At 36.4% G+C, this 24,867-nt stretch overlaps 1 protein-coding gene across 3 annotated transcripts in view; it reads right to left on the reverse strand.

Annotated features, from left to right (window-relative positions):
- The window catches only part of LOC115218609 (axonemal 84 kDa protein-like), an 85,583-nt gene that overhangs the window by 51,652 nt on the left and 9,064 nt on the right, over window positions 1–24,867 (reverse strand). For all 3 annotated transcript variants that reach the window (XM_036508169.1, XM_036508168.1, XM_029788510.2), the window contains exons 3-7: window positions 21,300–21,394; window positions 13,370–13,474; window positions 10,936–11,076; window positions 7,108–7,191; window positions 3,153–3,322 (exon numbers count right to left, since the gene is read on the reverse strand). In XM_036508169.1, coding sequence (XP_036364062.1) covers window positions 3,153–3,322; window positions 7,108–7,191; window positions 10,936–11,076; window positions 13,370–13,474; window positions 21,300–21,394 — 595 coding nt within the window. The remainder of the gene's footprint in view (window positions 1–3,152; window positions 3,323–7,107; window positions 7,192–10,935; window positions 11,077–13,369; window positions 13,475–21,299; window positions 21,395–24,867) is intronic.

The following is a 24,867-nucleotide window of genomic DNA, read 5'->3' on the forward strand; positions in this document are numbered from 1 at the left end:
TCTTAATGACAAGAAAGTAAATGATATTTGTCTCTCGCTGTGTGGAGTACTTTTTTGTTGATATAACCTTAAATGAACAGTAAACTATACTTTATATACACACACACATATATATAAATGTGGTGCCCCAGCAAGGCCACAGTTAAATGGCTGAAACATGTAAAAGAATAAATAATAAAAGAATATATATATATTATGTCTTTTAACTTTTACTTGATCCAGTCATTAGACTGTGGCCATGCTGGAGCATCACCTTGAAGAATTTTTAGCTGAATGAATTGACCCCAGTATTTGTGTTCTGGTAACCCCGGTACTTATTCTATCAGTCTTTTTTTGCCGAACTGCTAAGTTACAGGGATGTAAACACACCAACACTTGTTGTCAAGCAGCAGTGGAAGACAAACAGACACAAACATATACACACCACCACCACCACTACCATCTTCATCACCATCATCATCATCATTTAATATCCATGTTCCATTGTGGCATGGGTTAGCTGGTTTGACAGAATCCATTGGATCCAAGGACTGTGTCAAGCTCCAGTGCTTGGCATTGTGTCTATTTGTTGGATGCCCTTCTTCATACCAACCACTTTGTAGCTTGTGCTGGGTGCCTTTTTTTCATGCCAGTAACACCATGCAACTTACAGGTATACAAACTGTGTGGAAAGTGGGAGGTCAGCTTCATGCAAGAGGAGAAGGAGGTTAAACTGAGAAGAGGAAGTCAGAGCAGGTTCTTGAAGAGAATTTGCATGGCTACTCATATTTTGTTGAGGGGGAGAGAGAGAGAGAGAGGGTGGGGAGAAGGAGAGAGAAAGAGAGAGGGGGAGAGGGAGAGAGAGAGAGAAAATGATTTATCTGTGTGTGTGTGTGTGTGTGTGTTTGAAAGTTTATGGCTCTTTGTCTTGAGATTAGATGATAGTTGTAAATGAGTGTCACTGTTATACAAGCAGTGTTCATTCATTTCCAGTATTCTGCTAAAACATGTCTGGCCATGAAACAGGTGAAGGTTGGTGATAGGAAATTGCAAATCTGCCTCAATAAACTCCATCTGATGCATGCATGAAAAAGTATGTTAAAAATGGGGACCCATGCCTGCATGGAAGGCAGACGTTAAATGATGATGATGATGATGAGACATACATATATATATATATATAATATATATATATATATTATATATATATATATATATATATATATGTATAGAGTGTTAGGTGTGATGTACAGGAATTGAATATTGAGAAAAAAATGTCGTCAGAATTTTTTTTTATTTCTTCATTGTTATTAGCGCTTCCTTTCTTAAACTTGTCAAATAAAATTTTGTGAATGTACAAACAACTTGTTCATTTATATAAAACAGATGTTTTTTTGGGGGGGATTTTGTTTAGAAGAGAACATTGTTTTTGTTTTTTTGGGTGAGGTTCCATGACAATGGAAATGGATGGATGGATGGATAGATGGATGTGGGTGGCTATGTAGGTAGGTAGTCCGACGGATAGACAGATAGTTAGAGGGAGAGAGAGAGAGAAGGGGTATCCCCACTTCCTATTCATTTATTTATTTATTTAGTCCTTTACCATTGCAATGGAATGGGTTTAAGGATGGTGACCTCTTCAAAAAAAAATAATAATTCCCTCTGCCAATGTGCAAGAATCCACAGGCAACATATCCGACAAGAGGAATTAAGCAAGATTCCATTAAGTAAGCATCTGGAAATATGCAGCGACAGAAAATTCAAAATTTTTCCCTTTTACAAATGTGCACAGGATGATCCGCAATACCGAAAAGCAACGGAACTACATTTCATCAAAAGATTCTCTCCAAAACTGAATGTTTGAACGAAAAGTGAAGACAGTACATTTGGTAAGTGTTATACTAATGTTCTTTAATGCAAATTCATTAATTTGAAAGAGGCATGATCGAAGTTACACAGTATAAACATGGACATGTTCCAAAACGCGCGCACACACACACACACACACCACACACACACACACACACACACATGCACAGGAACATGAAAGGAACGAAAGCGCTAATAATAATAATGAAGAAATAAAAAGATTTTTTTCCAAAATTTTGACAACTTTTTTCTTTCTCTCTCTCTTTCTCTCTCTCTCCATATATATATATATACAAAATATGGGGTTTAGTTCACAGGTGATCTAAACGATCAGGTACACTAGGTAAGTGCTGTAATGGATTATTAGGGCTCCAAGGTTATAGCCGAGACGGTAGTTATGGAGCCATTGCAGATTTCCAATGCAGCGGAGATATAATTGTTAAAGAGGACAACACACATTAAGGCAAGGTAAACATCTCAAGTCATATACGTTATTATTATTGGAAAAAATTCAAAGTCTTATAGCTGTTTCTGGGACACCCCAGAGTATGGGATATTCTGTCATCAGAGACAAATAGGGAAAATGAGAATGGTATATATTAATGAGATGATGACGTAGAGGAAGGAAGTAAAGGAATAAGATGGAGAGAGAGAAGAAAAAAGAAGCATAAAAGTTCATAGTTCAACTTTCCGATGTTGTAGAAAGAAGTGCATAAGTCCTTAGGTGCAATCCTGTGTAGAGCCATGTGGGTTAAAATCCTGATATTGTAAACATCCAGAGAAAAAAGACCTGAACATATCATGTTCAACAACAGAATTTGGATGGGTGATCATGGTCTGAATCCTTTATTACCGAGAGCTTCTCCTACAGATTTGGTGGTCATGTCATGTTGGCTTTGTTTCTATGAGTGAGTGTCCTTCCAATTGCCAACCCTTTTACCAAGTGTACAGGGTGCATTTTATCATGGTACGAACATTAGAGAACTAGAATATTCCTCAGTGAGTCATAACTAAAGGAACATCACAAGAACTGCATAAATTAAGCACATTGAACATTTTGGAACAATAACCGTGTGTTGACGAGAGCCCTCTCTAGAGTCTACTTTGTCAGCTGACATGTCTTTCAGTACCTTTATCAAGATGAAAATGTAGTTATTCTCACTATTTCATTGTTAAATGCATGGAATTAGGAAGATACACAGCCCCAAATTTGTAGAACTTTCAAATTACAGTTAATGTGAAATTATGAGAAAAAACAAAATGTTTTTATAATTATAAAAATTATGCAAATATTTGTAATTTACCTGAGGTTCTTGCTAAGGTTTCCCCAAATACACACTGATATACATTCATTATAGTGGTAATCTTGGTAATTAGAAGTTTCTGGATCAATATTTTGTAAGGCACCCAGTAAACAGTCGTGGATGGAAGCATTTAATTTGATTTCCATCAACTTTTGCAAATCTTTGATTATCTGAGACACAAGCAAGAATATTTACATATATATAAATTCTCAATAAGCAATGCAATGTTCACATTCATATACCCTGATGCTATAGTTTCAGTTGCAACCTCTTTTAAACTCTACAACTTAATCCAATAGACCTGAATATTACATTTATTCATTTTTATAAAACTGATTTTTCCATCATATTCCTGTGCTGTTACTAGTGAGCCATGTAGTTGTTTAACTAGATGTTCTTACACTTGCATCTATGAAGAGAGTCTGAGATCAATTATGTAGACTGGAGCGGCCAAAATTACATGCCTTGCTCAGGACCACGAATTTTATTTTTACTTGCCGAGTCCAGAAGAAGGATCAGAGCTTCAGAGACTAATGAGCTTGATGCAGCTAAGGTTGTTTAAACTATTGCAGGTCAATAGTTGCAGGTAAGACATGAGAAGGGAGAAGGTTCTAGACAGCCAATATTCTGGGAATGAAGAAGCAGGCATAATGGTTAGTATGAGGTTGGAAAAAAAGGGGATGCTTAAATGCAAGGGTGACAAAAGATGGAGAGATGAGTCGGACGGGTGTGCCTGAGACTTGAGTCCAGCTAGTTCTGAGGAACAGAGGTCATTATAGTTGTGATAGAAAAGACTGAGAAGAGAGAGCACACATGTGAGCCAGAGGCTGGAGTCAGGTGGGTACCTCATCTCTGGATGTGGTCCAGGATATCTTCATGCATAGCAGCACATCTGAGATGATGCTATGCACCGTCCTGCATATGGAAGCAGTACATCATTGTGGATTTCATTTGAGCCATGTATAGTGTCAGCAATGCTGGGGGTTGAAATATTTTCTGGCTCTGCAGAAAAGAAACAGTCTTTGGGATGCTATCCTAGCTATGACAAGGATGTGCTTTCACAAGGGGATCCTCAGTGATAATGAGGCCAAGCATCTGAAGTGATTGCAAGGGCTCTAGCTGGGTGCTTAGGAGGGGTGCAATAATAGTTTCAAGATGTGAATGTGTCTGAGTTATTTGGCCGTCAAAAGAAATAAAATTGGTCCCACTGGTGGATGCTCCAAAAGTCTCCATTCATGGAATCAATTCAGGTTTGGTATGTAATATCTAGATTACATGCAGATGATGCATGGTCGAAGAAGGTTTATGGAAGAATGAAAGGTTGTATCATCTGCTTTAGAGTGAGCATTGCAGGATATGACAGCAAATAAGTCGTTAATAAGTAAGTGATCTGGTTCTGTAGAAGCTGTACAAGTTATCACAGAGAAAAGAGATGCGTTCAAAGTATTGGGAAATGTCATTGTTTATGGCTGCTTCCATTATATTGAAGATGTTAGAAGTACATTGAGACAATACTAGGAATGTTAAAAATAAAAACTGCCTTTCTTTGGAGTGGGGGACATACTAAGGAGTGCATCCAAATATCAGGGTGTATCCCCATAGGAAATGGAGATTAAGAATTTAGTGAGTATAGAAACAAGTTCTGGAGTGCAATGGAAGGGATATGGCTGGGATTGGCGATCTTGGTGGTCTTAAGCAACCAAAAGTATTTCTGCACTTGCAAGGTGGGGAGCCAGGTGAGGTGGAAGGGGTTGAAAGAAATTGGCCAAGGGTATGGAGTTGGATGCAAAGTGGACTGCAAAGGACAAGGCTTTATCTGCAGTTATGGAAGCATAGTTGTTTAGAAAAGGAGGAAAAGAGAATACTACAAAGATAGTTGAGATTCTTTTGGCAGATGACTAGGATAGGCTCCAGTTTTCAGCAGGTGTAGAAAAGATCAAGACGCAGAGGTGTCATACTTGAAACTTTCCTTTACCTGTGGGATATGTATAAGAGTTACTCTGTTAGGTGAATGCCACTCAATTTTGTGGAGTAGCTGAAATTTTCCAGGTATTGTTGGCATTTTTCTGTCTGAACAGCTGCAGTACAGCTATGAGTAAACCACTTAGGGGTCTTGGCAGCGGTGAACCATGAAGTCTGGTGTAACAGTAAATTCCATTGTCTCGACCATGGTCGAACAATGATGATGATAGGGGTCTTAGAACATCAAGGTTTTTTGCTTTTTTTTTGTTGTGTGCGTATGGTATGTTGGAAGGAATACCTAGTCAGATGCGTAACTGTTTCTAATGAGTCAGTAGGGAATTAGCCCCAAAATAAAATAAATCAAAACTTGTGGACCTCTGACCTGAAATGCCATAGGGTTCAGGAGGAGGTTGGGGTGTTACAGAGAGACAGTGACCAGAGGATCTCTGGTTAAGTTTTAAAGTGAGAAAATGACCAAGAGTGTTTGGGGCGTCGGTGTGTGTGGGTTGGAGGTGAAATGATTTGATGGAAACAGCTGATAATAGCAAAACATTCAGCTTCTGCCCTGGCAGTCACAGTATGGGATAAATGTAATAGCCATGAGGACAATGAAATGAGAAAGGTAAAATAGATGTTCTCAGTGCAGGAGAAGATATGGTAAAAAAGATGCAAGTGTTTTGATATTTCTGAGAAGGGTACCGAGGCACATGTATTTGGGGGGGGGGTACTTTGAGTTAGAGAAACTGGAAAAAACCACAAACTTACAAAGGAAATTAAGTTGTTACACAAAAGAGATTTGTTGCAAAAGAAATATGTTTGAAGCTGTTACATAAAAGAAAATTGCATTGAAAGTGTTAAATATTATTGACCAGAATATATTCAGTAACATTTACCAATTTATGTTCTCAAAATTGAGAAAAAAAAAAAGAAAAGAAAGAGTGATTTTATGACTCCATGTAATACAGACAAAATCATTTTTAATGTTTCAGGCTTACATACACTCAAGAATCTATTATTCACTCATATTTCTACACAGAAATTTAGTATTCTTTGTGCACAATTTTTTTTTAATATTTGAGAGCACAAGACAGTGAGCTGGCAGAATTCTAAGGACACCAGGCAAAATGCTTAGTGGCATTTCATCCGTCTTAATGTTCTGAGTTCTAATTATACCAAGGCCAACTTTGCCTTTTGTTCTTTTAGGGCTGATAAAAGAAGTACCAGTGGGACTCTGGGGTTGATGTAATCAACTTATGCTCTCTCCTGAAATTGCTGGCCTGATACCAAGATTTGAAACCAATATTTGAGAGCACACTTAGTGAAGTGAACAGTGGCTGCATTTAATCCAAGCATTCCATTTTTTCTTTCATACACTGGCTATAAATGATTTCATTAATGAGAATGTCATTTTAAATTAATTAATGGGATATTTATTTGAGAGAGATTTGGTGGCAATTTCTATCCGGTTGAGCAACCAGCTGTTGGCTTGTGAAGCTTCTGAAGCAAAACTTTTGTTTGGTGAGGAGAGAAAACTTGGTAAAGACTGACAGAAGAGTGACATTTTGAAATATTAGATTCTTTTGACAAAAGACCAGAAATTTCAGTTGTAATTAGTGAATCACAGAAATGTGCAGGCTGTGTGATGGACAGAAACAACTTTTTTCTCTTAAAAGTCATTTTCTAAATATAATGATGGATGAATTCTTCTAAGCTATGATGAAGGATGATTTCTTCAAGGTGTTTTTGCCAATGCATTTCATTTATACAGCTGGCTTAGGCAGTATAAAGAATGTGGAAAGGTATTGCATGGCAGATAATTTAGTATGGATAATTTTAAGAGAGATTAGTGCCTTAGTAGAGGTTTTTTGGATTGAAGTCTATAGATAATCCATTTTAACCCTTTTCCCATTTATCACACCAGAAGAAAAATCTAAATAGAAATACATTATAATCACAAGATAATTCATAAATCTCAATAAGAGGTGATACTAACATTTTGGTATATAATGTTCTCCTGTTCTGTACATGGTTCTGTCTGTGCAGTTAAATCAACAAAATTGTTTAGTTCCTCTATCAACTGTAAATAGAAAATATTGAGACATGTTTGAAATGTAAAATTTGTAGACCATTACACTTATTTAAAATCATGTCTAGAAAAACTGAACAGTGTCACCACAAGGAAACAAGAACTTATAGTTTCATTTGGATCAAAGATTTGCTATGACTGATGTGACTGTGTGTGATGCAAGAAGGCAAAATGCCATAAAATACTACATGCCATTTTAAATCTTTTATCTTTTAATTGTTTTAGTCATTAGACTGTGGCCATGCTGGAGCACCATCTTGAAGAGTTTTAATGAAACAAATCAACTCCAGGACTTATTATTTTAAGCTTAGTACTTATTATATTGGTCTCTTTTGCCAAAATGCTAAGTTGCAAGTACATAAATAGACCAACACTGATTGTTAAGCAGGGGTGGGGGACAAAGTCTGCACTATAACACATAACACTACTATTGTTGAAGAATGCTGCAATATACAGTGCAACAACAGTTTAAATTCAAAAATAGTCTGACTGGATGTTAGCCCAATTTAGAACAAGGAATTATGATTGTTAATATCTTGCTGTGATTGATTCCAGGAGATTACAAATGTTTGGTGTAGTATTTGACTACATCAAATGAGTTTGAAAGCCAAACATGAAACTGAAGAACATTCTAATAAAGTAATGATTGTAATAAGAGAAATGTCTCATCGCTGCATCTGTTGTTAGGAAATCTTATGATGTTCACTGCGGTGTTGATGAGTTTTGCTATGAAGAAAGTTAGAAATAGCAACAGAAACAAAAATCTAAAGACATTTATAGATCATTAGTACAATTTTAAATATTGATTTCTCTTTTTACTAGGAACAACACAAATTTCTGCAAGTGAGTTAGTATAATCAATTGAACCAATTATATTGGTCTGATTCAATCAATTCAATTGATTATACTGGGTTGATTTAATAGAATTGATTATACCGAGCTGATTCAATCAAAACCAAATGATGCAAATAATACAGTCTGTGACTGCACTGTTTCTGCCAGCTCACTGCCATTTAGAATTTTTAATATTATCATATTATCATCTCATAGCAATCTTTGACACACTCACAGCTGCACATATTGATTATAAAACAGATTGCAGCATCCTGAATACATAATTTATTGATACTTGATGTGCTGAAGCCATATTCAGTAAAGTGCTAATTAAAACATGATCAAGTGTTTGAGTCAATAATCTACCAATACTTGACATGGTTTTAGAAATAGAAATAGTAACAGCATCAAATAGTATTGACACGATCAAAGAAATTAAGGAGAAAATCTAAGAGAATATCAAGACACTTTGCTAAATTAACAAATTTTAAGATTTAATAAAAGCACAATTATACTGTGATGAATTTTGGAAAAGTTTACAGAAGATACTTTCTGATTTGACTTTGCAGAATTTCAGAAAACAGAAAGGATGATTATTCTTCAGTCAGTCTGTTTCATTGTAAAGCATATCACAATACATACATACATGCATATACATACATGTATGTGTGTACACACACACACACACACATACACATATACACATGTGTGTGAGTGTGTGTATGTATAGGTAGATACTTAGTTATAGACAATGACACACTAAATGTGAAGACATTTAAAATATATTCCGTTTTCTTTTAATAATTAAATTGTTCTGTTGACAATTCAACCATCTTCATCTAAGCTAGCTACATGAAGGAAGGTGAATCAGTGAGTTAATTCTGCAAGATGTTAAGAATATGGTGACATCCCATCTCTATACTATGACACTCTTAGACAGAACTAAGTGCAAATATAAAAACCAACCAAAACTTCCTAAATTTCAAGTTTCAAAGAACAAACCACAAAGTCATTTCCATTTTTTTGGTGTGTCATCAATAGCAGAGCATAGACTCACAAACTAGTTTCATTAACAGTTAGTCATGGATTCACAAACCAACCCCATTAACAGCTAGCCATGGGCTTACAAAAAGACCTCATTAACAGTCAACCATTGACCTAAGGAAAAAAAGCCCACTTGAAATGAGCATCTGACATATATACCCTGTTTGATGATGTCTTGCTTCAACAATGCATGCGTGAAATATTTCTCTACAATATTATGATTCTGGCAGGATTGTTAGTACGCAAGGAAAAATGCTTAGCAGAATTCCGTCTGCCTTCACGGTCTGAGCTCAAACACAGCTGAGGTTGACTTTGTCTTTCATCCTTTCAGGGCCAATAAAATAAGTACAAGTTGAGTACTGGACTCCATGAAATCAACTATTCCACTTCTCGAAACTTGCTGGCCTTGTGCCAAAAATTTGAAATCTGTATTCTTCTTCTGTGTCTTTGTAGATTAAAACATGCATCAATTGTGTCTCATTACCCCCAAAACACACCTGCAGTATATCTGTATCAATAAAACAGTCATTGATCACTACATACTAACATGCACATACATCTCTATACACAAAACACATCTATTTAACAGCTCTACACACCAACATTCACATCTAGCATTTGTCTACAAACTAACATACAAACTAAAGTGAACAAAACTGTCCCAGATCTCTACACAACAACACATGATTGTTGTAATCCTGACAGAGTATAAATTAACAAGGAAGCCTCTACATCAGTGCTTCTCAACCATTTCTTTCCTGTAGAACCTTTTCCTTCCTATTTTATTCAGGTGGACCACCATAGCCATTCAATGCTTAAAAATATCTCATATTTTTAACATTAAATATTATTAAGAACTGTATAAAAAAAAATATTTTGTGTATTATAAGGAATATAACCAATTTATTATACATGAATTTTAACTACAAAATCATATATGGACCCTTAAGGGTCACCTGGACCCGGGTTGAAAATCACTGCACTACTTAGTCACTTGGGCTGCTAGAAATAGTAACCAGATTCCCTCAAATCTTACTTAAAAAAAGGAGAAACATACTGAGTAATGTAGTCCTAGACGTACAATGCTGGAACACCTTTGACCATAAATCTACTCAGTAAGAGCAAACCTGAGGTTGAACAGAATGACAAATAATAAACATAATTATAAAGGTAGTGAAAAAAAAGGCATTGAAAGGGTGATGCATAGCCTCCATGCAGAGAAATTTTTTCACAAATTATAGTGTGGCTTACAATGTGTTACTTAGCCAAGCTTTTTAATTAAACTGAATTAATCTTTTTTTTTAAAGTTTTACCATTACAGGTATTTATATTCAGGTGAAATTAAGAAACCAACTCATATCTAAATGAAAGCCTCAAATCCATCAGTGTATACACACCCGTGCGAATGCACACACACACACACACACACACACACACATTCAGTCGCATATCTACGTACATATGTATGTATGTATGTATGTATGTATGTATGTATGTATGTATGTATGTATGTATGTGTGTGTGTGTGTATGTACCCACATGTGTCTATGCGCATAGGTACAACATGATTTATACACATATGGAAAAGAAAGAGAACAAAATACTATGACCATTTGCTTATTGGGAAATTTGTAAATGAGATTTCTTTTTAATTAAAATTTTTTTTTTAAAGGATAATCAAACCAAATGTTCATCATTTTGAGCCACTTACCCAATGAGTATTTCTGCCAAATTTGGTAAAAATCCGTTCAACCATTTTCCAGTAATTTTGCAAACACACAGACAAGCAAACAAAGAGGAGTGATTACAATACCCTGATTTCGCTTATGCATGCAGGCTAATGAAATGAGCACTTACTGCCAAATTCAGGAGACTGTTTTCTAACACTGTTTCAATATCATTGTTTTCATCATCTTCAAGAGCCAGGCTCATATATGTATTGATTTCTTTTTGTATCGTGGGATCAGGAGTTCCATCACATCTCATAAAACGCTCCCACTATAAACAAACAAAATTTAGTATACACAATTAGTAAGGATTACATATCTAAAAAAAGAAAACTTATTATTAGAGAAGTATCAAAAGGAAATTTGATAAATTGGAAATATATCAAGTTGAAATGATAAAAGCAAAATTTCAAACCAAAAATCAGAGAATAACCCATTTAGTTATCACACAAATTTGGGGGTAGTTCCTCCCTCTCTTAAACATTCTCCTCATTCAGCAAGAAGTTGCTGAACAAGGAGAATGTATAAGAGAGGGAGAAACTACCCCCAAATAGAGTTAATAAAGGGACAGCTGTTGAAGCTGATACCTTAAAGATTGGAGAAACATATGTTTGGGAAAGAAATGTCAAGCATTTCAAGAGGCAGGAACCTGTCAAAAAGGAACACCAAGGAAAATATTGGAAGAAGTGCTGAAGCCTGATTTTATGAAAGAGATAACAAAGGTACTGAGCTGGACAAGACTGGTCCAACACACACAAGCAGGGGAAAATGGACATAAAATGATGATGATGATAAAAAAAAAAAATTATAAATGTGTGTTTGTGTGTGTTTAAGGAGGTGGCTAAGTGGTTAGGGTGTTACATTCATGATTGTAAGATTGAAGTTTCAATTCCTGGAGTGAGCAGTGCATTGTGTTTTTGAGCAAAACACATCATTTCATAGCCCCAGCCCACTCAGCTGGCAAAATTCCTGTGATGGGAGAAATGACATCAATATGAAGGTGTTGCTGAGTGCTGTTGCTTCATCAGCTACAAACAGCCCAATAAGAATGAAATTATTCTTATCAAAATAGTATACAGTAAATTTGCCGATCTGTGTAAAGCTTGGTCAAGCTAGAATTAAATAATGTTGGACAAAGCAGCAGTGAATAAAAAATATTTGAGCATTTGGACATAAGAAGTGTAAAGATATGTGTTCATAGCTGATGAAGTGAGAAGATGCAGGAATGCAAATGTCCCACATTCCAATAACATCATTCACAGCTCAGAAAAGGATTTTCAGCTGGGACTACCGCTAGAGCAGGTCTTTTCACATCTGAATACACTCAAGTTAAAAATGACTTTACACACATATAAAATTTATAAGCTGCTGTAGGTATAACTGCAATGAAAACTGTCTGAAAATTATGATGGTTGTGCATGTGATTGAAATATCTAAACAGATTCAGTAAGGGATTTAGAAGTAGTTGTGCTGTTATTAGACAAAAATGTTGATAATCACTGCAGAAATATACATTACTGGGCTGATTGTACAAACTTGGTTTGTAGCTTTTGTAGAATTTGAACTCAGAACGTAACAGCAGACGAAATACCGCTAAGCATTTCGCCTGGCACGCTAATGTGTCTGCCGGCTCGCCTTATATATATCAAATGTGAGGATAAAATTCTTTTCGAAAAAAATATTTTCTCGAAAAAAATCTTATCAATGGCCAGCATATTAAAAAATACCTTTAACGGTTAAATTTATAAACAATTCATAAATGAGGGCAAAGGAAAAAATTTCTAATGCCAAATATGCCGAAAAATTGGACATATTGTCCATTAACCATATAATTTTTTCACAATACGCATGCTACTCGAAAAAAGGTCGACAGAATTTTCTAAAAAAGTCCATTATTACCATATCGGACCGATTTCAGAGTTAGCTACTAAGAGCCCTCTCTTCATCAGTGATACATGTGGCAAAAGAAATAAATGAGATACTTACTCATACCCATGGAAGAAGCAAACACTAAGTCATGAGCACAATTAAGTACCCCAAATACTTCCAAAATAGAAATACTCCAGCCCACATATACACACACCCATCTTCGTGTTTTGTTTTTTTTTGTAAATTCTCACTACATATATATATACATATATATACATATATATATCATCTGTGCACTTGTGTGTATGTGCATGTCTTGACATCATCGGACAGCTGAATGAGCATACGTCACTGACCATCAGACAGACAATGTTGTTCGTTTCCAGTCTTCTGCCTGACCCATGCAAGCATGGAAGAGTGGAAAGGAGAATACTAAAACAATCACAATGATAATGATACACACACACACACACACACACACACACATATATACAGTGTACTACATGTCAATAAATTTTAGATGAGTTATAGCTAGCTTAGTATATTCATTCTATTATGTTTTGTGAGTCATTATCAGTTCAGAACAGACAATTGGATTTGTGATGAAGGTTAGTTCTCCAGCAGCATCAACTGATGTGGCAGTGAGATAATAAAGCAAAATATAATTTTACAAAACAATAAAGAAAACTACTCACCCTTTCTTCCTTATGCCTTTGCCAAAGCACATCTTTGAAATATCTTTCCTGTTCAATCGCCATTTCATCAATTTCCCGAAGTTCCACCACTCGTTGTTTCCTTTCCTTTAGGAGAAAATTTAGTAAACATACATGTGTACACACACATATACATATACATATATACATATATATATATATATAAATATATACATATATATATATATATAAAAATAGGAAAAATGTTTTGGTATTTATTTTCCATTTTTCTCTTTTGTTTCTTTAATTCTCAATTTTAATATGTATTTTGATTAACATACAACAATAACTATGGATATGTATTGAATGTAATAATGGAATAAGCAAATGTGTTTAGAGGAAAAAGGTGCAATTTATATATATATATATATATATATATATATATATATATATATATATATATATATGTATATATATAAATGTATGAATGAATTATCCTTTGTTTCCAGTTAACACAGAAAATTCAATAAGCAGTTACCAGGGTAGCAAAATTCACGCAAGTAACAAGGATGTAGCGACCTATTCAAAAGTAGAAACACTGGGTTAAGGTGCAGTAATTTGTATAGTATAAGTAAATAAATGGAGTTGAACGCAGGTGTTATTCAAATTCTTTTACTTTCGACATATGTTTCGAACACAACATTGGTTTTATTCCAAAGGAATAAATGGTTTAAAATAATGTAATCTTCTCATCATGAAAGAAAGAGAACCCATCTCAACAACAAGACATTATAACAATTTTGATGACTGCATAAATGATAAGGGTATATCTATACTAGGTGTGGTGAAAAAATTGTCATCTAAATTACGCAAAAATGAAAAGAACACTGACATCGTATTTTAACAGATATATTTACCAATATTACATAAAAATATCTTGAAATTTGTTCAATAAAATTGCCATTGGTATCAATCATGGCTTCCACACAACTTCAGAACCTCCTGCTTCTCTTCTGGATGGTCTCCTTATTTAAGTTGGTGAATGCTGCCATAATCTTTGCCTTCAGTTCATCTTTGGTGTTACAAATTTTGTTTGTCTCTTGCTCAACTGTGCCCCACACATAATAATCAAGGGGGTTGCAGCCTGGGGAGTTAGGTGGCCAAATGTTTGGGGTGATGTGGTCACAGAAATTGTCTGACAACCATGATTGGGTTCTCCTGCTTGTGTGGCATGGTGCAGAGTCCTGTTGCCAAACATAGAGTCTTCCAACAACCAACTTCTTGACCCAGGGCAGCACTACCTCCTCCTGGCACTTGATGTAGGCCTCTGCATTGAGTCTGAGACAGTGTGGGAAGATGAATGGAAACATAACATCGCCATCACTAGTGATCACTCCAAATGCCATGATGTTGACTGAATGTTTGATTTTTATCACTCTTGGTACATGTTTTGGGGACTCAGATTGACACCCAACACTTCGAAATGTTTGTATAGGAGCTTTCGGCATGAATGCCAAGCAGTACAACATGTCATTTCCAAATTTCTGGTAGAGTGAATTGTGTCATGGCACTGTTTTTCTCACAGACAATGCTCAACTGACCCTACTATACTGTGTAGTTGATAAAATGAAAAACAAACAATGTGCATGCATGAAATTAAAAATATAAAATGGCGACAATTTACCCAACTGCATCCTGTATATATGATATATATATATATATCATTGGCTTCATGTTAAGAAAAGTGTCTTATATCATCATCATCATCATTGTATAATGTCTGCTTTCCATGCTGGCATGGGTTGGACAGTTTGACAGGAGCTGGCTGGGCAGAAGACTACACCTGACTTCTGCATCTGTTTTGGCATGGTTTTTACAGATGGATGCCTTTCCTAACACCAACCGACCCGCAGAGTGGATTGGATACTTTTTACATGTCACCAGCACCATGAGGGTCACCAAGTAATTTGCAAGACAAGGGGAGGGGCATTGGAGGAGTTGATTGCATGTCAAATGATGAAAGGTTAGAATATGACAGAGAGACAGAGGCAGAAACAGGTGACTTGCTATAGAAGAGGTACATAGTTACCCAGACAGAGAGAAAGGCAGAGAAAACAATGAGAAGCGAGAGAGAGAGAGAGAGAAAGAGAGAGAGACTGACAGAGAGAAGGAGAGAGAGCTAACAAGAAAGAGGACAGAAACAGGTGCAAAGGAGATACTTGGGTTACCTAGCCAGAGGGTGAGTCTTCTCTCCGGAAACTCATGTCGCCAGACATCTCAGTCCATTGTCATTTCCTCCATGAGCCCCAACATCCTGAGGCTGGTCCTCACCACTTCATCCCATGTCTTCCTGGATCTTCCTCTTCCACAGGTACCATTCATTTTCAGTGACCAGCACTTCTTTATACAGCTGTCTTCATTCATACACATCACATATCCAAACCAATGTAGTCTTCTCTCTTGTATGCTGCATTTGATTCCTCTCATGCCCAACTTTTCTCTCACAACATTCATGCTTTGTTATTCATGCACATCCAATGGAGTATACTGCCTTCATTCCTCTCTAGTCTACACATTTCCTCTGCATTCAGAGCCCATGTTTTACTACTATGGAGTATAGCCATTGGTACACAAGCATCATACAATCTACCTTTTGCACAGAGAGAATTCTTTTGTTGCCAACAAGTAGAAGCCCTCTGAACTTCCTCCACCCTATTCTTATTCTAGAAACAATACTTTCAGAGCATCCACCACCGTTGCTAATTTGTTAACTTAAGTAACAGAAACTACATCAAGAGAGCCTCCTCAGTATTTAAGAGAGCCTAAGTCCTGTGTGCTCTTAGTGCTTATTGTTCCTGCACATCTGAAGCAACCTTATCTGTTAATCTACCTCTGATTCTACCGCATCTCTTATGTATCCATAGTTTACACTGGGTGTAGCAAATGGAATTACTTCCAACTCCCTTCCTACATATTGAGTAGGACCATTTAGCTGATGGAAAAATAGTCTTATCTGTTTTCTTGCTAACAATAACTTTGGTCTTTGCTAGGTTAACCTTAGAACACTTTGATTCTAGATTTTGCTTCCATACCTCGAATTTCTTCTCTTATTCTGCTTCAGATGCTGCAATAAGAGCAAGGTCATCTGTGTATAGTAGTTCCCACAGGTATCCTGTCTCCATTCCTATGATGAATAGGAGTGGATTAAGAACTGAGCCCAGGTAAACCCCTACTTGTATACTAAATTCATCAATGTATTCATAGCCAACTCTCACCTTACTGACAGTACTACTGTACATGGCATGTATGGCTCAAACAAGATTCTAGCTTCCTTATAGACCACCAGATAACAGAGCAAGGAACTCTGTCAAAAGCTTTCTCCATGTCAATGAAAGCTAAGTACACTGGTTTACTTTTGGCCAAATACTTTTCTTGCAACTGTCTCACTAGGAAGATGGTATCTGTGGTGCTCCTCCCAGGAACAAAACCAAACTGCATCTCATCTAGTTTAATTCTATTCCTAATCAATTGAGCTCTATACATACACACACATTATCATCATCATTTAATGTCCATGTTTCATGCTAGCATGGGTGGGACAGTACCACAAGCGCTGGCCAGGCCGAAGCCTGCACCAGATTTCGTGACTGTTTTGGCAGGATGTTACAGCTGGATGCCCCTCCTAACACCAACCAATCAGCAGAGTGGACTTAGTGTTTTTTATGTGGCACAAGCACAGGCGAGGTCTTTACAGCTGCATGCCCTTCCAAACACCAACCACTTTACAGTGTGGACTGGGTGCTTTTCAGTGACACGTGCAGTGACAGGGTCACCAAGTACTTGAAAGACAAAATCTTTTGAGAGGGGAGGAGACATTGGAGGAGGTGATGATGAAAAGGTTATAGCGAGACAGATACAGGTGTCTTGCTGTAGAGGAAGTACAAGGTTTCCCAGTCAGAGAGAGAGAGGAAGATCAGGAATAAAGACAGAAACAGGTGTGCTACCACAAAGAAAATACACAGTTGCCCAACCTGAGGGAAGTGCAGGAGGAGAGAGAGAGAGAGTGGGAGACCACAGGATGGAGATGGTGGCAAAATGCCGGGCATACTCACAAGGAATAGGGATCAAAGTATAAATGAGATGGTTGAGTAAAGGAAGAGAGAGATAGAGCTATTGGCAAATATATATACATGTGTGTGTGTGTGTGTGTGTGTGTGTGTGTGTGTGTGTGTGTGTGTGTGTGTATGTATGTATGTATATGTATGCATGTATGTTTACATATATATTATACAACACAGTGTGAATGAGATATACTGAAATAAATTTAAATATTAGAAAGCCTTCACTTACAACAGAGAACTATATAATAATATAAACACATTCTTTCAATGCTTTTGATGTGCAGTAAAATGAGGGCTTGGAGTCACCCATTTGCTAATCACTGTTCTGAAGATGTACCTATTCTCTTTCACCAATCAATAGCATACATAGAGTGTTTGGCTTATATATATATATATATATATATAACTTCTATTCTTCTTCCACCTCACAATGGACTTACTGAACTGTGACCCTAACTATAATGCAAGACTTTCGAACCTTTGGTCATTTTCTCTTCTCTTCTGATCGTGGTCGTTGCCAGCCTCAGCTGGACCCCGTGCCAGTGGCACGTAAAAAGAACCATCCGACCGTGGCCATTTGCCAGCCCCGTCTGGCAGCTGTGCCGGTGGCATGTAAAAAGCACCCACTACACTCATGAAGTGGTTGGCATTAGGAAGGGCATCCAGCCGTCGAAACATTGCCAGATCAGACTGGGCCTGGTGCAGCCTTCTGGCTTCCCAGACCCCAGTTGAACCATCCAACCCATGCTAGCATGGAAAGCTGATGCTAAATGATGATGATGATGATGTGCATCCCTCTATTTTTTGCTCTTTTATCTACCTCTGACTTCTTTGTTCTGATGATGTCTGCCATTGGTAACAAGGCAAAAATATAAATATATATTTTCCTCACCATGGTACACAGAAATTATCGTAAACTCACTCTTACTCTCACCTTTCTTAACTAATTAAATAATGGCTTCTTAGCACAAAAGACACACTTCTTATTGTTATTTTGCCTCCATTTTCTTTTTGTCAATATATATATATATATATATATATTATATATATATATATATATATATTTTCCAAGAAAGTTAGAGGCTGTGAATCCAACCAACTAAGGGATAATATCTATCCAATCTACTGCTGGTAGAATACCCAATTATTAATACACAAGTGTTTTTTATTGCATTGCAATTACATTACCGAGTGTACTAAATGGGTGAAGGTAAAGAGATATTTTACATTTAATTTATAGAGCAATAAGAAAATGGAGGGGGTCAATAGGTGGTTCATCTACTTTTAGACATTATATTATGTCAACTTATTTATTTACTAAAATGACAATTACAAGAATATACATACATGCATAACATATTATGCTTTACATATAAAAGTATATTAATATATAAAGATACCAGTAAATATTAAAATGTAACAGACAGGAATATAAATTGGGAAACAATTTATTTTCCCAATTTATATTCCTGTCTGTTATATTTTAATATTTACTGGTATCTTTATATATTAATATACTTTTATATGTAAAGCATAATATGTTATGCATGTATGTATATTCTTGTAATTGTCATTTTAGTAAATAAATAAGTTGACATAATATAATGTCTAAAAGTAGATGAACCACCTATTGATCCCCTCCATTCTCTTATTGCTCTATATGTATGTATGTATAAGGAAAATAAGAGAAGGCAGAAAATGCTAAAATAATTTTATCCTAAAGAACATTTTATTACTGGTTTCAGTCATTACGACTTTTTCAACTTAGAGTAAAGTATGAAAAACAATTAAATTGTGGGAAAATTAAATGAAATGTTTTTTTAAAAAATATATTTCCATAGTTTTCAAATGGAAGGGACACTTTCCATTTTTCTGCCTGTCTCTGTTTCTCTTTTTTTACTCTTGTGGGTTGTAGGTAGTTAGCAGCAGCTAGTTTGATATAAATTCTTGTCTTTGATTGTTTAAGCAGCAGTAGTAGAGAAAGGAGGCAGCAGCGGAGAAGGAGGAGGAGGAGAGAATTTGGGTGTGGTATGACAGTAGCAGGATGTTGATGGAATCCACTTAAATGGTCCAGTGACCTAAAAGTGACACGTTGTGGATGATAGTAGTGATTGAAATCGTTCTGAATAAATTCTTGAGGTGACTGTTTTGAATATATCTTTTTTAATATTTGCATGGGTGTTATTCTAAGGCCCTGGTGACAGTGTCATTTGTTGTGGATGTATTCAAAAGGGGGTTGGTACTATGTGATAAAGAATGATTCTTTACTAATATGCTGACTACAGGTTGTATCGTCCCTGAATTGATAGAGAGGAAAGATTCTTAAGCTTGGTTGTTTGTTATTGGCGCAAATGTTGATGTGTTCGCTGAATGCTACTTTTCTGCTTTTTTGAATTTTGATCTGGGATCTGTGCAGAGCCAACCTTTGGTGTAGACTGGTTTTTGTTTGGCCTATGTATTGCTTTAGACACCTAGAGCAGGTTACTATGTATATCAGGTTCTCTGAAGCACATGTGAAGTTGCTCTTCACAGTGAAACGTTGACCCTGTCTGAAAGAGAACTCTGATCCCTCAATTAGATTGATGCCTATACCACAGTTAGGTCTTCTGCATTTTTTTACTGACAGCTTCTGTGTTGTTGTTGAGTGTATTCAGGCTTGTGTTGGGAAACTTTTCATAGATTTGGGCAATCTTTTGCTCTTTATGATGATGTGGGTTTTGAGAATTAAATTCATTCTGTGGTCCCTTTTTAGTAGGGGAATGTTTTGGAGGATGGTGTCGAAGGCTTCATTGTTAAGAGGGTTTTGTGTGGAGATGTATAGTAGGGCTTTGGGTTGTAAATCTTTCTTTAATTTGGGATGTCTGTGTTCGTGGATGTTGAGTTGTAGGTCACGTTGAAAGCATATGTCAATTAGTGATGGTGGGTAGTTCTTGGGGATGAGTGTATCCTTTAGTTCATGTAGTCGTGTGTCCCTGGTGCATGTATTAGAAACTATAGTACAAATCCTTTTTGATAGATTGAAAGGGATATTCATTCTAGTGTGTCTGGGGTGGCATGAATATAAATTACCTATAATTTTTTTATTTTATGCTGACTACCTGATAAAATCATTAATATGATTTTATCCTTCTATTCTAGTATGTGTGTGTGTATATACATACATATATATATACATATACATATATATATATGTACATATATATATATATTATATATATATATATATATATATATATAAGCAGTGAGTAACAAAAGTATTACCAAACAAAGAGGAGAGCATATTTGCATATTTGTGCTTTAAAGTAAACATGTATTTTGTGTACAGCATAGCATAAATCAGAAGTAGTAACTAAACACTCCATGCTTTGATAGGCGAAGGAGATTGGGTGTCTTTTTTGAGGATTGATCAACAAACTGTGAAGTGGTCAGTCATGAAATTCTCATTCCAGTTGTAAAACATTTGCCACAACAAATTCCATCTGACCCATGCAAGTATGGAAAAGTGGACATTAAATGATGATGCAGTTGATATAGATACACACACACACATGCACGCGTGCGCTTGTGTGTGTGTGTATGTGTGTTTATGTGTGTGCATATGTGCATGTGTGTGTTAACATACCAGAGCCCTGCTGTTAAAAGAGGTACTTATCATAAAAAAGAACCAATGATAATTTCTTAAACAGACACAAAACCTTAAAGTAAGAAGAGATATTCAAGTAAAAAAAAACATTCGCAACAACAACAATATGATCTTACAACGTAGGCAGACCAGTATTTTCACAACTCATTCCATTCTCTTTAAGCAGAATACAAAATTCCTCATATTCATTCTCTCCATTGTAACATACCCTGGTTTCTTGTCGCTTCAGTTCCAACAACCTAATTTTTTCATACTTCCTTCGTTCTGCTTCTTCTTTTTCTGCTTGGGCTCTTAAGGTTTCTTCTATTAAAAATGAACAAAAATTAAATAAATAAACAAATCTTATAATAATTCTGCTTGTCATTGCATTACTTAGTCCATTGGTAACACTTTCACATGATTAGAGAAAAAGAGGGAGAAAGAAAAAGAGGATAAGGTGAAGAGTGAGACAAAAAGAATGAGAATGAGAAAGAAAAAGAGAGGGAAAGATGGAGTGAGAGAGGAAAAGTGGGAGGGAGAAGAATCCATGACATGAGGTAGGGGAAGGTAATAATTTTAGCAGAGGGGTGATGTTCTGATGGTGAAGCTAAAGAAAGGCAGAGAGAGAGAGAGGGAAGAGAGAGGAAGGAGAAAGAGAGAGAGAGATGATGATGGTGGTGGTTGTAGTGGTAGTGACTGGATAGTGAAAAGTGCATATTTTTAATTAAACTAAGTTTTTTTTTATATCCCCTATCACTTAACGCATGCACATATGTGCAATTCCGTGAAATATTTGTGCCTATTTACATGGCAGATATATGCAATTTAACTAAAGATTGTTTCATATGTACAGGATATTTGTTTTTGTTTAAGGGAAAAGAAGAGTAAATATTTATTTTATGAGTGCTGCGTATTAAGTCTATTAAATTGTGCATTAAGTATATAAAGTGTATATATAAAGTGCATTAAGTAAACATCATGTTCCAATTTCTTTCACTTTTCAATGAATAGCTGATGAGTGACTCTCTTTCCATACAGACACAACACAGGCTATTCTTTCAGGTTTTTTAGGATAAAGCTTTCAGAAATAATCCACGAAGTTCACCATTAATTCCGTATCAATAAATAAATAAGGAGATGTGATAGTGGTTATTGTGGTCATGTGCATGTGGTTTGGTGGTTGTTGGTTGTTTTGTCCTAGAGGAAGTGATACCTGTTGGTGCTGCTTTGCTTAAGCAGGTGTAAACATGCAGATAGTTAGCTGAAGTGACAAAGCATAATCCAGAGATCTGATTTCCCAGCTATATCATGCTAGTGCTACGTTAAAAGCTCTGGCACCAGCACCACTTAAAAAGCACCCAGTACACTCTGCGGAGGGGTTGGCATTAGGAAGGGCATCCAGTCATAGAAACCATGCCAAAAAAAAAAAATAGTCTTGTGCAACCCCTGGCCTTACCAGCTCCAGTCAAACCATCCAACCCATGCCATGGAAAACATACATTAAATCATCATTATCATCCTCATCATTATCATAGTCGTCATCATCATTGTCATCATCATCGTCATCATCGTCATTATCATCATTCCTCTGCGAAGCTATGTAAACTACGTAACACAGTCTGAAATGCAACAGTGCAACGCAATGTGGATAGTCTGGACAGATTGCATTCTCTCTAGTGATAACCATGATGGATGTAAGTATGGTGGACTTAGTCAGAGTGCAGTAATTGCTGTTCATCACAGGGCAGTGTTTGCAGCCAGTGAGCCTGTTGGTATTTCTGTTATTTCTGTGTGTGTGTTCCCCATTCTTGTCAGGACTGAGTGAAATAGTGCTTGTTAGATGTTGTTATAGTTGTGTCCTAGGGTTATTCTATGTTTGTCTGGATGCTTGGAAGTGCTTTTTCATTTAATAGCGGGGACTGTGATGGTTGAAAATTACTGAGCAAAAAAGCCAAGTCCTTCATGTATTCAAGTGATCATCCCTTTTTTTTAGTATTTTTGTCTTGTTGTGTAAGTGTACAACCTGTTCTGATGCATAGTATACAGCTTTGTGTATTTCATGGTTTTGCTGTGGAGATCCCAGGCAGTACAAAGTATACTTCAGCATAGATCTTTATGTACTTCTTCTAAGCTATTGTTTTATTGTTTGAGTTGACCAAAGGCTCTATCTGTGTGTGCGCTAAATAGGTTTCTGCATTCTTTCGCTCCATTTACTGTGTCTTCTTTGCATGGTGTGGATGTGTTGTAAGTAAGTAAGTAGTTTTGTCATCTTTTTTTTTTAATCTTTTTACTTATTTCAGTCATTAGATTGTGGCCATGCTGGGGCACTACCTTGGAGAATCTTTTAGTTGAATCTATCGACCCCAGAACTTTTTTTTGAGCCTGCCGAACCACTAAGTTATAAACACACCAGCACAAGATGTCAAGTGATGGTGGGGGACAAACACAAACACAAGGACACACACATGTACAACAGGCTTCATTCAGTTTCCTTCAACCAGATCTACTCATAAGAAAACACTTGCTCAAAGTGCCGCACGCTGGACTGAACCCAGAACCATGTAGCTGAGAAGCAAGCTTCTTACCAGTCCTACATGCACCAACTGTGTATATATAAGTTACACATGTATTGCTGACTGTGATGATTGCTTGTGTTTAGTGTTCTCTGGTACTGCTTTAAGCCTGTTATTTTGGAACTAGTTTTCCAAGTGACTGGTGTAAGAGTTGTGCAACTACAGGTGGAAAATAAAGGGGAGGATGTGAGTGCAATCTCACCTGCATATTAGTGGTGAGTATGTTTCAAGAAAGTGTACAAAGGTTATATATATGTATATAGATTGAAAAGAATGGGTGAGACACTACATCCCTGTGGTACACCGATAAACAAAAACCATAAGCAGTTGAAGGGTTGTTCCCTTATATTTCATAGGCTTGACAACCTGACAGGTATTTTACCAGTTGATGCTTTGTGTTGTTCCTTTAGGTGATATAGATATTTCTTTCTTGTTTAAGGGATAGCGAGTAAAGGAGTTGAAAGTTTGCTAATGTCAGTGATAGTTAAAACTACCATCAGCAAACTTTCAACTATATTTGTAATATGCAATTTTGGTTGCTGTAGCTGTTATGTGTTCCTTGTTTATTAGTTGTGTGAAGGTTGAATATTGTAGTCTGAAACCATGTTTATGGTTTACAGAGGAAGATGTCTGCAGTGTTGATGTCAAGATTATCATTTCTAAATTTTCGATGATACATATACAAGAGTGATGTGTCTGTGTGATATAACTTTAGCTTCATTTCAGAATTTTGTTGGATTTTAGAATTATTATGATTTTGCCCATCTTCGAGATTCTATTGCTATTATGGTGTTGATGTAAGTAGTCATAGAAGATGGTGAGTGCTGGGATACTAAGTTGTAATTCTTTTGTGCACTTGTGTATTGTGTTTGAGACCCTGTGAGGCCTTTGACAACAGGCTGCTGTCTACTCTTATAGAATTAACCCAACCAAGTAAAATCAAGAGGTCCATCATCATCATCATTTAACGTCCGTTTTCCGTGCTAGCACGGGATGATGATCATGATAATTAGACACATGACTATTGTGTCTAGCTGAACTCAATTTTACCGTTCATCCCCTTGGGGTTGATGAAACAAATTATCAGTCAAGAACTGACTTGCCCTTTCCCTTCACAATTGCAAGCCTAGAACCCTTCAAGGGACAGGCAGCATCCTGTTCAGGGAGAATGTTGTGAGATCAATTGCTCATACGCCATGGAAACTGGGTAACCAGCATTAATAT

The sequence above is a fragment of the Octopus sinensis genome, linkage group LG13 (genome assembly GCF_006345805.1).
Source record: "Octopus sinensis linkage group LG13, ASM634580v1, whole genome shotgun sequence".
NCBI lineage: Eukaryota > Metazoa > Mollusca > Cephalopoda > Octopoda > Octopodidae > Octopus > Octopus sinensis.